This window comes from Semicossyphus pulcher, unplaced genomic scaffold, assembly GCF_022749685.1.
Source record: "Semicossyphus pulcher isolate SPU_LCO1_2020_fin unplaced genomic scaffold, fSemPul1.0.p SCAF_17, whole genome shotgun sequence".
Taxonomy (NCBI): Eukaryota; Metazoa; Chordata; class Actinopteri; order Labriformes; family Labridae; genus Semicossyphus; species Semicossyphus pulcher.
In genome coordinates this window covers 12,049,128-12,065,854 of record NW_027211681.1, presented here as the reverse complement: position 1 = coordinate 12,065,854, position 16,727 = coordinate 12,049,128, and the positions used below count along the sequence as shown (strand labels likewise).

The following is a 16,727-nucleotide window of genomic DNA, read 5'->3' as shown; positions in this document are numbered from 1 at the left end:
TTTTCTAGCGGACCATGGTTTAATTACGCCGTTCACACTGACCTAAACGAACCACAGGGTTTGGTTCAATCGGACTAAACAAAGCTGGTGTGAACCCGCCCTTACACATCATAGTCTTTTGCGGGACTTATATTTCGTCCCATCAGAGAAATTTGCCTCCAGTGACATCACTCAAGTCAGCCACGTTGGTTGCTGAAATGTGGGGAAAAAATTTTCAAAGGTCTAATGGCGTTGTGGATAATGTAGGCGCCTGGTTTTAACAAGTAAAATTAAAATAGACTATATCTCTGCTTATGGGGCATTGATTTGTAACTGTGCATTCTAAGTCAAACAGCGACATTGGACTGTGATGCTAAATTGGCGTAGGATTCTCTAAAAGCAAGGGCAGGCAATTTTTACAAGCACATTTTGTCCAAATACATCGAAATTTACACAGCCGATGGACAAACAGATGATGACTTGAAATTGCACAACTCGTACTAGGCCGAGTGAAGTAAAAAGGCAAGGTCAAAATCAAAGTCATACACCAGAAAATTACTCACTCGAAAAATTGCTGGAACGATGCAACACGAAAGAACACACAACAAACTGGCAACGAGAGGGAAGGCACACAGGGTGCGTATACACAGGTAATCAAGGGGAAACGAGGCACAGGTGGTTCTAATTAGGGCGGGGTAGGTGCAGGAAGCAGGGATCTGAAAGACTGTTGTTCGAAATGCCATGACTGGTATTTCCTTTGGTTGTTCACGTCTTACCGTCAGTCTCAGGACTCACTGATGACTCAGATGTATAGATAAAAACCTGAACCTTTATTCTTCAAACATGAAAGCTGAAAGAAAAACAGTTTTTCAGAGGTGTTCTACACACTATTCAGTATACAGAATGTTAAGGTTGAATGAAAGCCTAGAAAGGCAAGGCAGGTTTATACACAGAGCAATTCAAAGTGCTTTTCACAGTTACAAACAGAGCATTAGAGAAAAATCTCCTCTTGGGTAGAACTTTTTAGCCACAAATTGGACGTTTGCTCAATAAACTCTGGCACCCAAACCAGCATTAGCTGCGAGTCAGTACCTGAGCGGTGATGTATTTCCAAGTAATTGACAACAGTTCCCAAAAGAGCCATTAGACTAACAGTGTGTGGAGGAATTTTAGACCACACTGGGACACGCTTGGTTAATAAAGTTTATCCTTTGCCTCCCCGGTCATAAAGTTTAAGTGACATTACAGAATTCCAATTAGCCGGCTATGAAATGAAAAACAATATCTCAGCAAAACACACACTCAACCCGCCCTTTATGACAAAAACTGAGCTGTAAGTGGAATTAAATTGAATGAAAATAGGACCTCTTCCTGCCAAGTTCAGAGGCAGAGTCATTTCAATTTCCCATCCTGTATCACAGTCCTTCAGCCTTGGGAGACCCTGGGCAGAATACAGCTGATTGGTTCAGCTAGCTGACACACAGATGGGGACTGACAGGATCTGTAATTGCATGGGATGGTTTGGGAAGATAAACAGTAATGAAGCTCGTATGTTAGAGAATATGAGACAGCAGCATGGCAGCTCTCACAGCTGCACCCTGGGCCCTTTCAGGTTAAAGCCTTATGCATATAACATGCGGGGTGATGCAAGTTAAATATAGAAATTAAAAGGTGTCCATCTGTTACACACTTAAATTTCCAGTTTTCCTTTCATATTATAAAGCAGACTGAGTTTATACATTATGTAGTCGGTGAAGGAACAGGCTGTTATGAAGAAAACATTTATTTGACACATACATTCGCCCTCTGCAATAAGCGTAGCTCGTGCGGTGTATGTTTAAGAACTCCGCTGCAGCATTATTGATCTCTAGAATGCAGCTTCGTGTGCCAGGCAGAAAATCTTTGTTTACATGGCTTTGATGATTTCGTGAACTAAAATAAATCAGCCAGACTCAAATCAATTGCTCCCATGTGTGTTTTTCAATGAGATACTGTACTTTCTTTTCCCTTTTTTCCCCCAGCGTACTGCAGGAACTCGGTGGATGGTCTATGGTACAGCTACGATGACAGCAGCGTCGACCTGGTGCCAGAGGAGGAGGTTTGCACCAGAGGAGCCTACATCCTCTTCTACCAGAGACGTAACATCATTCCTCCGTGGTCGGCCAGCTGCTCCGTCAGAGGTACGCTATCAAAAGAGTAGCACGCAGAAACACATTTAAAGGCTACAAGTGCGTATGAACGTGCCTGTTTTTATGATGAAAATATTTGTTCTTACTAATGGGCGTGCAGGACTGTGTGTCATCCAGTCATTTAATGTTAGCCACACAAACTCATCCTGGTCTTTCTGGAGCTGCTAGATATCAGTACAGGAGATGCATGTTTACCGTGCATACTGAACCTTTTAATATTTTGTTATGCTAAGAATATAAATGTTTTGGGGTTTTTTTTCATGCAACTTTTAGTCAATTTATTGATTAATGTTTATTGAACGAGATTAATTGCCAACTACTTTGTGGATCCATTAATAGTTTCAGTCATTTTTGAAGGAGAAATTACATTTTCTGGTTCCAGCTCCTTAAATGTCACCATCGATTCGTCATTTTTGATGAGAAAGATGACGAGTCTTTGAAAAGGTTTCGGACTGAAGAAGACGTTACATATCTTCTCTGAGAAAATGTGATCCACATATTTCACCATTTTGTCATTTTATGAAATCTAAAATCAATGAATGGTTAAATAATCGGCATATTAATCAATATAAAAGTGACTCTTCGCCACAGCCCTAGTTTCTACACATGGCTGATCCTTGAATATTAAGGATGCATAAAGGATGCAAATAAATGATAAATAATTTATACATTTCCAATTAATTGACTGAATTCTCTGTGTGGCCCATAAATATTGTAGATAAACAGATAACTTGAAAGTAGAGAATCAAACTGCATTCTCCATAATTCATAGCATGCATGACCTATTTTACACTATCATTTATTTATAAAAGTTAACATTATTGATATGTCACAGTTATAGTTATTCAGGCTAAAAGGAAACCTCTCTCAACGATGTAACTGCAATTGAAAAACACAAAAATGATAAACATCGTGCTGAAAAATGCACAACAGGTGATCAAAGGAGTTATGAGTACAGTTATGTAATCATTGAAGACATACACAACTTACATCACTTAAAGTTACACGTCAGGTGATGAACAAAACTCGAGGAGTCACATTGTTACACATATTTGGGAACACTGAGAGCTTATGCGAGACTGTAGAGTGCTTGTTAAGCCCATTATTAAGCCATGTAAAAAAAATTGGTCTTATATTTTACGTCAGACTTAGCTGACTAGTCTGGTTGACACCAGTCGTAGCTGCGCCCAGTCTTATGATGCTCGTCCACGTGAACATTCGAAAAGCATTGACTGTTACCGAGCAACACGTCTCCACTCTCCCTTACTTCTCTCATCAAATGATCGACAGAATGTACGGATAACAAAACAAGTAAAGAAACAATTTTTTTACGGATAGTGAAATGAGGAAACAAGCATGCTGTTGTCCGATGTACATTTGTCATATCTCCCTCTGTATATTGAAAGGCCCTACGGCACAAAATCTGAGCTCAGTCAGCACCTGCAGGGCGCGGACAGCGCCGCGTTTCTGTCCGCCACATGCTGCAGCTGAGAGGAGAGCTCTTTAATTAATTCAAACAGGAACAAAAACGAAAACCTTTCGATCAACTTTGTTTTTATTTTTGAAGATTATTTTTTTAGCATTTTGCCTTTATTATATAGGAAAGCTGAAGAGAGACAGAGAGAGTGAGGGAAGACATGCACCAAATGTATCGTCGAACCTGCAATCAGTGCGTCAAGGCCTCTAGACATGGGGCGCCCGCTCTACCAACTGAGCCAAACCAGCGCCCCCTCTCTCTCGTTTTAACGCCATTTTAGTTATCCTGTAAAACAACAAGAAGCGCTGCCACGGTGTTTTTCTTTTAGGTTTTGTGACTGTTACTTTTACTGTTTGTTTTACTGTGGATTTAAGTCTGACTTTCTAAACGTACGCCTACTCCATCCTAGGCAAAAATAAGACATTCCAATCATGTTTTTCTTGGTGTTCACCATGGTTACCCAAAAGCCACCAAAGGAAGATAGGCAAGGAAGTGTCTCTCTGTCCATGCACATATTAGTCATGGGCAACAAAGATTTTTTTCCCTTCAAAAGCAGAACTACTTCCATTGAGCTAATGTAATTAGAAGCACTCTAAATGCAGCATATAATGACAGCCACACAGTGAACATTTATCATGACCCGGCAATGGAAAACACCTGCAAGAAGGCGCAGAGGGGAGAGCTGAGAGCAAGTTGAAAATTGGATCAGATTGTGTGACTGTGGAAGTGCGATAACATTAAATTAATTTTTGTATTCACATTCACAAAGGCAGCTTCAAGCCAGTAGAATACACAAAACAAGGTGTTAAAAGGAAAGTAGAGAGTTCAAATATGTTCGAGGTGCTTTTAATGTGACATTCCATCACTCCACCATACCGTACCTGATTACATTTCCAGGCGTAACTCTTCCCAGCCAATGCTAAACAAGCCTGTTGACAAAGTTTGAAAGGAAACGTTAAAACCCACATCAATCCTGTGCAACGTTGCAGGTTTTCTGGAGCCCCCACCCTGCCTTCCAGTGTATTACTGAGTGTTGTGCATAGAGCTGTAGCCAAATGCACGCAGCAATTACTCAATCTCGGATCCCATCAGCTACAGTCTGAGACGATATAGCCCCTGGGGACACCGGTGAATGTGCCGGCCAGTAAGCGATAAATGACTTCCCATCGAGTCTTCCTTTTCCGCGTTCTGCAGCGTTACAGAAAGAGAAACTGTTTTCTTGTGATTTACTTGAACAGGTCTGTTTGTCGAAATGTCAACATCATGATGCAGATTTATAAGAAGTAAAAATTCAAGCTTTGTCAGGTCTGTCCTCAAGAGGAGAGGAAAACTTTTAAAATCCTCGTTTGTTGAGCGGAGGTCGGATCAATCTGATGCATTCGAGGAAGTCGGGAAATCTGAACGCTGAGCGGCTTTTTTGACACAGCGTCAAGGGAATTCATCTCAAGTTAAATTTTAGATCTAGAACGGATTGTTAGCTGAACTTACATGCAGAAGTCCGTTTATAGAGATTAATAAGAAGCTAAATCGTCATCAGATCACGCTGATGAGAGCCCGGATGTCATAACGGCGGATTACATTCCGCCTGCTTTTGCTGTCCTCACAGACTGTTTTTCCTGCAAACGCCGCAGCCTGCTGATACGTGCACGCCAGAAAAGTATTTTCACTGCCAGAAAAGTCACATTTTTTCTACACAAAGCCCTTTCCCTGGTTCAGTTTGTTTATCCTGTCCTCATTTAAATTAGAATATATGTGTATGTGCAGAAAATGTTGCCCACTTTGGCACACTGCAGCTGGGTAAAAAAAAAAAAGGATGATAAGCTAGGTATAAGTATAAATGTGAAATGCACCGTGCTAGTATGTGTTAGCTCTGCACAGATCAGAAAAAACTGCCATAAACATACAACAGCACATGTTTTTGTGTGCTTATTTTGTGCATGTGAACAGTAAAAAGAACGTACACTTGAGGCACCCAAACAAAACCAGAGTGGCAGTTGAGAAAAGTAAGACACTTATTTCTTCCAGCAAGGATATACGGGGGAACAAATTTCTCTCTATATAATAAGAGTGAAACTATGAGCTCTTCATATAAGTTCTTAAAAACACTTATACCATTTTTAAACAACATAAAGATCCACCCAAGGATGATGGAAGGACAGAGAAGCGTTGAGCTTTATTTCCAAGTCTCACATCATTTTCATGTTTCCTTAAATGATGTTTTATCGCCTGTTAGTATCAAATTGTTTACTTGACCGCAGCTCTTCATCAGCTACTTCCTATGAACAATTGTCTCCTACATCAGAACAAAAGTGTATACATGAATTACAACAGTTTTAGTTATTTAAGAGTCTCTGTAGTTGTCATGCGTTACAGGACAAGAAGGAAATTGGATACAGTGACCGGGCAGGCAGCTCCAAAAATAGGAGATATTTAATGAAAATACAAAAAAGGCTTGCAAAGTCTGGGTGTGAAAGGCAGGCAGGAGAATGAAACAGATCCAGGGGAAAATGAGCCTGCCTCTAGGCAACATGGAAAACAACCACATACAATGAAGAAAACTGGCTATATGCTGGGAAGCTAACGAAGGAAATGCAATACAGGTGCGTGAGTAGAAGAGTCCGAGCTCGACAGGTGAAAGTAATGAGGGCGGCAAAGGCAGCAAGTAAAACAAGACACGACTCACATCAGGCAAGAACTGCAAAATAATACAGGAAACACTAAAAACCAAACTAGTGGCACTGTTTGGCATTGGAACACCATTATGCATTTTTCCTGCCTGTATATTTACTGAAGTGCTGTTCTTAAAGGTGCGTGAAATCTGGCTTTGAAGTAAAGAGTGCATATGTGATATCAAAGTCTGCAGTCTCATTACACATATGCAAAAATTCATAAAAACAGCCAATTTTGCTGTCTAGACTTTTTCTCAGGACTGCATAGGTCGCTGATGTCATTTTGATTGACATGTCCCTTGCTTTTTTGGCCATTGCTGTGTGATTTGACAGTCAGCCTAGTGTAGCCATAAACAGTATGTGTCAGAATCAGTGGAAGCGGAAGCCCTGCAGTCTGGAAATTATTTATTTCGATCAGCCTCTGAAAGACTTAGTGAGTTACAAAATGCTTTGCTACCCAAAGCAGTTAGCTGAGATGCCTCGATTTGTTCTCACAGCAGCAAAGCAGCATTTAGCAACAGTAAATAATGTCTCTGTAGTTTCAGCTACTGCCATATTATTATGGAATTAATGGCCCAATCCCAATCTCCACCCTTAGCACTGAACCCTCATGGACTTTAATGACGTCACGCGTGTAGTGCGTGAGCCGTAAAGGTTTGAGAACTACATAAAAATCAGGAATGGGACATACTATCATGGCATCCCACATTGCCTGGAAACAAGATGCACCATTAAATAATTAGAAAAAATCCAGTATGTAACTGTGTGTCTTGCATTACAGTGTTTCCATATTTTAGCAAACTATCAAAAGTCAAATATTTAACTGAAAAACACAAACATCTCTAAAGACGTTAAAGACCAGCTCCAATCATGTTTTAAGTCTGCAAAATACGTTTAACTACCTTGTAAAAATCCTCCCAAGGCGTCTCCTCCTTCTCCCTCATTAAAACTTCCAGACTCTGCATAGTCCCCGCCCACTATGCACATTTCCAACCGCCCCCTCCGTCGCAGAAACAAAACACGTCTCTGTCATCGTTTAGTCGCACCTCATTGAAACTTAGCTGCTTGAAATGTAGTAATTAGCAGTAGCAACGCTAACGTCAGTAGTCAGTAGTGAGTATGCAAAAATGGCGATGACGCTTACAGCTGGCTCATGCATAGTCAAAGTGGTTGCCATAGGTTACACATAATGATATGCATAGCGTCACCCCGTCCATTAACAGGATTGGCTCCTTAGGTTTGTGACGTCTCAAACCTGCCAATCTGAAAACGTGTTGTTCAGCCTGTCCTTGGTACACTGCAGTTTAAAAGCAGACAGGCCCAGCAATGGAGTTGACTGCTGATGTTGTCCCTGATATGTCTTGTAGCACACGAAGAACACCACATGGAGATGTTTACATGTTTTTGAGCTTTTAAAAGCGGGGGTGAGATGAGTACTAGAAGTGTGGGGAATTGGCTTGGTTACAGGTTGCTGAGCAGGAGGAAGCCAGGCCTGAGCCAAGCAGAGGAAAAGATGAGCTGTGCAAATCTGGAGTGGAATCCGAGGAATATCTGAGCTGAGCAGAGATCCAGGGCAGACACGATGATAGGATGGAGACGGGCAATGAAGCACGGCAGAAAGAACTGCAGTGAGAGAAATAAGATTAGGCACGGGGCAACAAGTAGAAGCAAATAAAAGCACCTTGAAACACAGTGTGACCGAGCAGGTACTACAAGCTGGCAAGCTGGATGTGGGGCAGTCTTTATTACGAGATGATCTACTCTGGCCCCTGCTCACCTTTCTCTATTCACAGTCACAATCACAAACACACAGTGGGAGAGAGAGGGAAGAGCCACAGGGGAAGATGGGTAACCACAAAGGAAATAACTATAGGCACAACCATGGCTGGGGCAGCTGCCGGTGTGATGGAACTACAGAAGCTCTTTTACTAGGTTTGTGTTTATACAAACTCAATGATGAACTTAGATTTAAATAGAGAACTTCACTGCTGTTACACGTCAAAGTCTGTTAACAGGTGTGTGGATGCAAACATGTTTGCAGATCCAAAACAAAAAGGATCTTTCATACAGCGTTTTGTGGTTCCAATGGGAGCTGCGGGAAGTCGGAAAATTACCTCAAAGGATGTCACTTCAGGCAGCATTGATTGGGACTAAAAACTAGTTTGAAAGATGAATACAGTCTGGGGCTTTTTGGGGGTGAAAAGAAGAGATTGCCAGACCTTTGTAACCCACTTCCTTTTTTCTGCTACAACAAGCATAACAACCTCAAGCCGAACAGTCAAGTTGTATCGTGGATGATGCAGGTGTCGTATTTCGACAGAGACAAAGAATGCATGGAATGAAGAAGACGATGTCCCTGGTTTTGCTTCACCGACCATGTATTAATTTTGTTTTAAACTGTCCTTTCTTAGTCCCACAGTGTTAAGGAGTGTTAAGGAGTGAAATGCTAAATCAGTCTTTTCAAGGGTTTAATTCTTCCTCTGATCCCCCTGGTCGCTTTGTGTGTCTACAGGATCCACAAGTTCATCAATGTCAGACCACTGGCTAATCCGGCTGACAGGGGACAGCAAGAGAGGCAGTCTGGTCTCTCGATCCTCCACCACCTGCCCATCTTCCTTACCTGACTCTCCTGAGTCTCCAGTCTTCCTTGAGGATGGAGCAAAAGAGGAAAAAGGTAAGAGGCCACTCATAGAATTTGCCTAATATGTTAAGTAGCTTTCAAAAGATTAGTTCTTTGTAAAGGTCCTGCTTTCAAATGTAAGAACTAATACATTTTCTCTCTACACAATTGCTAGGGGGTTTTGAGACCAGGCCTTTTGTCAGGGGCCTTCAGGGACGCAGTGTGAGCATGAGAGCCCCCAGTAAAACCAAGGACACTCTGAGCAAAATGCTTCCTCTACGCTGGTCCTTTGGTTCAAAGGACAGACGGAAACCTGATCCAGTGCCTCCGTCTGTCCAGGATCCTGCCCCTGTGGAGCTGGTACAGTACTTGGAATCTGGCCGACGACCCCGGTGCACAAAGGATCCGATAATAACACTGATGGGCGAATCACGGAGCCCAAAGGAAGCTGCAACCAATGCCCGATCTCCCAGTGTTGGGGGCATTAGTTGTATGGGTAAGGCAGAAGATGAGGTGCTACCTGAGTCTCCACAGGTGCCAGAGGGTCAGAGGAGGCCTTCAGAGAAAACAGCCAGCTTGAGACGCAGCAAGGGGAGCCAGGCAAGAGATGAGAGCACCCCGAATATCAGCAGTAGCTCTAGCAGTAACACCCTCACCAGGAGGAAGGATTCCCGGAAGCAGAGCTCCGCCAAAGCTTCTCACGATACCGAGACCAAATCGAGTTCCAGTGCTGGAGTTAAGCCCAGCTACAGCACCCCCATCCTGAACGATGGGACCCTTAGAAGACAAAAAGGAGACAGGGCTGATAGGGAACACCACGGTACATATGAAGGAAATTCTAAGACCAAGAAAGGAGACCTCTCCAAGAGTGCCCCCCATGAGGGACTTCTGTCCTTTCTCAAAGGTAACTTCCTAAAGAAGGATAAAGACTCAAGGAAGTCCAAGGAGAATGATTCGGGGAGAGGTGGAGGTGAGGAAGGAGGCAGAAGCAGAACTCTACCTAGACTGTCTCTGTCCAACGGAGCAGCAGGAGGGGTAACCGGGGTGGAAGGAGGCAAGTCAAATGGTTCGGGCCATCTGGGCGATGAACTGGCAAATGGGAAGGTTGGACGATCCGCTGCTGACATCAAACGCTCTCAGAGCTCCTCCAACATCCCCACCAAAGCCGAGCATAGCGTGCGACGCACAGCATCTTTGCATCGTAATGGGATGTCGACGGCCCCGGCGCCGTCACGAAGCCTCACGACGGACAAACCTTCTTACGGCACCCTGCAGAGGACTCGTTACAGCACAACCTCGCTGGGACGCAAACGGACGGTCCCCGAGTCAAGCTTCTGAGACAAACAGAGATCATTGCCACACGCACACACACAAAGCCTTTTATCTGTCGTAAAGTGAATGACGTTCAATCACTGGATCAAAGCAATAGAGCCCCACTCACAGTGGTTTGCCTTTTTGTTCCCAGAAAATTAACTGACTTGAGCTTTTTGCACCATGAAGCAAATGAAGGGTTCTTTACTGCTGGGATATTAATGGCAGGATGGCCTGTCCATCAAACATCAAAGGGAGTCCATTTTTAATTCTGTTTTTATGACTTAACACAAGTGCCTGAGCAACTAATATGCAGTCTAGACCAATGAGTTTGTCTGTTTAGCACTGGAAGCACGAAATCTCTTACACCTACTCGCACATACAAGCATAATTCCCGCATTTGTGTCTTATTACTGTAGTTAGAATGATATGGTTGTTTGGTTACAATCAAGACACGGCGATTGTGTTCACTTATAAGAATGTTTGTTATGATGGTGGTGCTTGAAGGCCGTGGTTTCTGATTAGCATCAATTGTTCACCTTTAAATTCCTTGCTTAATGTTTGTTAAAAGTACAAGAAGGCTTTGAACTCAAAGCCGAGTTTATATAAAGCTTTTATTTGTCCTCATGTGACCCTGACTGCAGTTGTTGTTTGCAGTTGTTATTGGATTTGAAACGTGCAGAGGAAACACCCTGACCCATTACTCTACCAACTCAATGGGTAGGAGTGGCGCTCAGCAGAATCACTGACATGTGTCTCTTAATCATTATTTGGCCAAGACATTCGATCTCTCGTGTGAACAGCAGCGCTGACTAACCTTTCTGTAATGGAAGGGGAAATATACTTGTCTGCTGTGAACTGTAATATAAATGGAAAATCCACCCTTAGGGATGTTCTACACCTTATATTTGACATGGATTAACCATATTGAATGTTTTTAATTTTTAAAGTTGTATTTCATCTGCTGTTTTGGTGCCACTACTTTAGTTTTCTTAGTTCATGATGTCATTTGCCACAGCGTTACAGTTTTGTTCCTGACTCAGAACAGCATGTGGCTGAAACAAAGCCTGCTCTATTGAAGCTCTCTTTAAAGGCCTCTTCCATAATTTCTTTTAAAGCTTCATTTTATAACAAAGTGGCAACTTCAAAAAACTTTTATTTTCACCAAACCCTGGCATTCACTGGTGTTGAGTTTTATAATCAAGCTGTAGCCGATCTGCAACGGTTGCAACTGAAATTCTTTGAAACCCCATTGGAAGAATTAAAATGCCTAAATTAAATATTCTCTGCACAAAGTGAAATACAGTTCACATAGTTGTATATATTTCCTTGTATGCATTTACTAACTTTGCAATCTAACCTTGTCCCCTTTCACCTCCTAATGTTATTAATGACAGTGCTTTGCATTGAGCAGGTGTATGCTGCATCCTGCTGCACAACAGTAACATGAAATAGACCTCTTTACTTTCTGTGTTAGGATCTTCTGTTAATGTGGCATGGGAAATTAATGACACAATCAAAATGAATTCTGTTATGAACAAAAAGTGACACAGTTGTCCTTTTGAGATATGTTTTAATTTAATTATGACGCAGTAAATAGAGGCTTAAAAGGGAGACACAAATTGTGTCCAGGATTGAGTGTCAAATAGTTTTTAAATAATTTGGGCATTTTAAATCTTCTCATCAGTTTAAGCTTTGCCTTTGGGAATCTGGTTTGGATGAAGGTTGGCTGTGCACTTTGTCTTTTAATAGCAGAGAGTATTATAATTTATTATGATGGTGTTTTTGTCCTCTGAGCTTATTTATACTCATTAAAGCATACTGTATTTTTTATACACATAGCTTTTTCCTATATGGACATTCAAGTGGTTAGTCGTTCACTGATGAAATCCACAGAAGTGGCCAATGCTTTACTTTTGGCCATGTTTTAGCAACAACTAGAACTACTAGCTAATAAGTACTCAGCTAACAGTCACTGAAATAACGGCGGATGAAAGCAGAGCATTCATTTCATTTCCCAGGCCCAGATGTCCTCAGCCACCCCCTTAATTAATGACTTCCGAATCACAAGTCAACGGCTAAATCAGGCTGTACTCTAAGAGCCTGTGTTAGACGCTTCTCATCAGCGCATACTGTTGCTAGGTTACAGAAGTTGTCTGGCGGCACATCCGCTTCCCTCGATAGTGATCGTTAAGTCTGTTTTAAATTGCTCTGTACTGTATGCTTAATAATGGCTTTAATTCAAGGATATCTTACACAGTAAAACGATGGAGAGGGATCGTGTCCTGGCAGCTCTACACCTGGAAATTGTACCCTGGAAAAAACAAAAGGATTAGCTTCTCCTCCGCCATTGTTGTTGACAAAGTTTATATCGGAATATCTGCCCGTTCTTGATTTTGATTGGTTGATGAGGGAGACATTGACAAGTGCGGCGGTGTTCCAAAAGTTGAACTATTTCAGAGCGCTGAAAATGCCGAACTGGTTTTGTATAGAGAATAGGCACTGCTAGCACAAAAGACAATATAAGTGGACACAGGCCTTAACAGTATAACAGACCAACTGGATCAAGTCATTATCCTCTGCAGTAATACCGATGTTTTATGCACACAAACTATTACAAAGTAACTACTTTACCCATTATGCCCTCTCACTCCCTTCATTGATATTTGCACAAGGCTGAGATTTGCACTTTATGCATAAAACAATTCGCTTTAGTAAATTAATAATAAGATATTTTAATAGAAATACATTGCAGTCAGTAAAAAATCAAATTAAATTATTACCTACAATAGACAATTGAACATGTTTTAAAACATATTTCATGTTCAGCACTTGAAGCACTCAAACACACACCCAGCCTTAATGTCTGTAACTGTCCTCTCTAAACCTTGAAACCTGAAAACCAACAGTATCCATTCATTATCCTTCATTATTATTTTCTCTTGTGCTTCCAAATTGCTACAAATACTTGATTTACCCCAAATAAACTTTTTCGTAGCTGTCAAACTTCTCTTTTCTTTGCCGTCCTTGGAGCCTTACATCACCCCTCTTTGAAATTATGTGAGGAAGGAAGAGGAGGGTCTATTCCCACCTGTTTTCCTCTGTGAGATCATGAAATAGCTCATCCTATTGCTTATGCTCAATATCAATATGAGAAGTTTGTGCTTTTATTCGCCATTTCTAAAGCATCCTTTCAGCCTTGGAAATCTTCAGAGACGCTGTATAAACATGAAAGAACCCCACGCGAGGTCAGTCAGAAAGATGGAGAAGTGTCATTTGCAGTAAATGTATGTTTTGTACCAACCTGTTCAGAATGCTTCCACTTAAGCAGTATCACATGTTGCCCTTCAAAATAAACCAACATATTTTTTATTGCATTCCGTTTTTTAGGATAGGAAGGAAAAGAGCAAGGAGGTTTTCAGTGCAGATTATCAGTGTGCAGCTCAGTGTGTCACTGTTTTAATTACACATTGAACACATTGTTCATTTTCCCATGTTTATGCCAAGGAGACAAACTTCTGTCTGTTGAATTATGATAAATATAGTGCACTAAGATGCCACATGACATTCTTTGTTTCAGAGGGAGGGTTTAGTATGTCGTGGTTAGTGCTGACGCCTCACAGCCAAAAGGTCCCCAGTTTGAATCCCAGTTTAGACGAAGAAGGCCCTTCTGTGAGGAGTTTGCAGGTTCTCCCCGAGCATGCACGGGTTCCCTCCGGATACTCCGGCTTCCTCCTACAGTCCAAAGACATGCTCGTTTGGTCAATTGGTGACTCTAAAAAATGTGCCTATAGGTCGGAGAGTGAGCGTGACAGGTTGTCTGTCTCTGTTTGTCCCTGTGATTGACTGGCTTGTTCAGTCCAGGGTGTACCCCTGCCTCTCGCCCAATGACAGCTGGGATAGGCTCCAGCCCCCCGCAACCCTGAACATGATAAGCTGTGTAGATAATGGATGGATGGTTTGGTATCATATAGTTAAGCCATACTTTATTAATGTTATTATCCCTACATTTAAATAGTTTGAGGTCATGATATTTAAAGCTCCTGTGAGGAGTTTTTAACTGGTTATCAAACAGACTTTAATTAATTCTGATGCCTCTTTATGACCTACAGAAGCAAGTGAGACCATCAGCATAAACACTGACTTTTTCTATATAGTTAAATTTAATGCCTGAAATCTCTGCCGCAGGGTAGGAGTCAGACCTGCACGCTGCTGAAGCCTTTTTTTACAGTTTCCACGGCAAAGATTCTCAATAAGTGATACAATTGACTACTACTACACTACTTACACATGTACAGGACTGCATCAGCAATAGGATAAGAGCTACTGCTGTGTCCACAGAGCGCCAAAATCTACACGAACAGAAAGTTCCAGAAAGAAACATGATTTATTTTGAATTCTCATTCTCAGCTTCGTTGTTGAAGCCACAGTGTAGAAAATCCTTTCAGCAACATCAGTGGATTTTATTTTGAAGGGGCCAGAGGTTCCCCTAAAACCGGTCAATACGCAGATCCATTCATTGCTTACAGAGAAAGACTTTCCCCGGGTATCTGATGTTTCTACTCTTATCATGTGGCAGCAAAGGGCATGTTGACAAGTAATCAATCTAAGCTGCAGGCATTTGGCACAGCTTTGATTATCTCATACATCATAAATCTGGCATTTAAGCTTTAGTTTGAAAAGCTCCTTTCTTTCAATGACTTTCTCAGAACCTTTTATATCTGCAACAGATGAATGAAAATGTCCAACTGGCATTTTAACTACTGAAGCAATGCACTGGATGTTGACTTGTACATAGCCCCTGTTATGTTGAAGTTGACCACTAGTATCAGTGACTAAGCAATTTCTCATTGGTTACTGTTTGTCCTCAGCAAAGTCTTGAATCTGAAGAACTGTTTATGAAACTTGTTTGAGTGACTGCTAATTGAAGCAGAGAAAGCGCGGCAGCTTTTGAATAAAACCTTGACAGTCACAGACAACTTTTTGAACCACTAACTCTGTTTTTTCTTTCAAAAGACTGAGACTGTTGCTTTTTTGCTAGTCAGCTGCTACTTCTCTTTCCTCAACTATGATTTTAGTAAACCTTGAACACGGGTTCACAAAGACAACTGTCCTCACTTAAACCAAGAGCAGTTCTTCAAAAACAAAAGACCTAAAAAGTGTGGTCACACCGCTGTCGAGATAAAACACTAAATGTGCCAAGCCCCGGATAATAACAGATTTGTATTATACACCTCTTACTGACCGCATTAAATATTATAACAACATTTCCTCGCATCTTCTTACAACTACATCTAAGCACCTCTTATGTTATAATGGTGCCGATGATGATGGTTGACAAATCATAGGCATTACCATCTCTTCAGTAACAGCACCGCCTACATCGAGTATTAACCAATAGGTCTACCCTGTTCCCTGCCATTCAGAAGTAGCACGTACTCACTGATACAGAATGATTTTTCGCTTGCTTTTCTCTGAGGACAAAACACCACATTGAAATTTCTTCGAGAGAACGCTGTGTTAGAGGGACATTGACTTTTAATAGAGACCCAAGGTCTGTACTGCATAATAAACCTATCTGTTAGTTTTTCTTTGCATGGCTTTATTCACTTGTGGCCACATAATGTTTACTCTGCCAAACTGAGCACTTCTGTGTGAACGCAATGTTTGTAAAATGTGCAGTAAAGATGTTTTTATATGCAATTTTTCTACATTTTATATACAAAAAAAAACCTATGGATATATTTGTAGATACACAAACAATGGAGGGAACAATGTGTGGGTGTGTGCAAGAGTAATGTGAATACATACACTTCTTATTATTGACATTTAACCTGTGCGTTGTAATGATTTGGAAATAAGATGCAAAGGTGTCCAGCTGAGCTCACATGCAATGTGTTCCACATTCTGCATAGGGCAGAAAGTGTGATTTCATTGTAAAACACCTGTTCCTGCTTGTATTGTCGACTGTACATAACGGTATATTGTTTTATTTTTCAATACAACAAATAAAAGGTATTATTTATGACTACGGCCTTCACTTTGCAGATGCTTGCTTGCAAATTTTAATCAACCGCTGAAGTCTTTTTTACATTTTTTAAGTTTTTAAAATCTGAACAGATTTTTTGAGAGACCCCACATGACGACAAATATCGATAGATCCCAAACAGCACACTGCACACTAAAAGATTCCCGACTCTCACAACTGGAAATCTTGCAAAATCTCTCACGGTCAAACGTGACTTCAGTGTAAACAAACATGGCGGACGACGGGCAGGAATTGGTGATTATATTTTGACTACTTTTTTAATATTGACGAAAAAAACTATGGATGAAGTCGTGGAGACGGTGTGACCATGGACTGTACATGTTACTTTCTGCTCCCCGTTTGCTTTTGTCACCATGGCTGCAGTTGTTGTTCTTCCTTCTTCAGTCAGCTTGCTTCCCAACTGGCTATCGTTTTGTTTCACGTGACAATCCAC

General features: G+C 41.4%; 1 protein-coding gene across 1 annotated transcript in view; it reads left to right on the top strand.

Moving 5' to 3' along the window:
• Positions 1-13,617, top strand: part of usp43a (ubiquitin specific peptidase 43a) — a 125,969-nt gene extending 112,352 nt beyond the window's left edge. Inside the window, exons 14-16 of the mRNA XM_069666076.1 lie at positions 2,001-2,159; positions 8,827-8,988; positions 9,110-13,617. Coding sequence (XP_069522177.1) covers positions 2,001-2,159; positions 8,827-8,988; positions 9,110-10,272 — 1,484 coding nt within the window. The 3' untranslated portion in view covers positions 10,273-13,617. The remainder of the gene's footprint in view (positions 1-2,000; positions 2,160-8,826; positions 8,989-9,109) is intronic.
• The last annotated feature ends 3,110 nt before the right edge of the window (positions 13,618-16,727 follow it).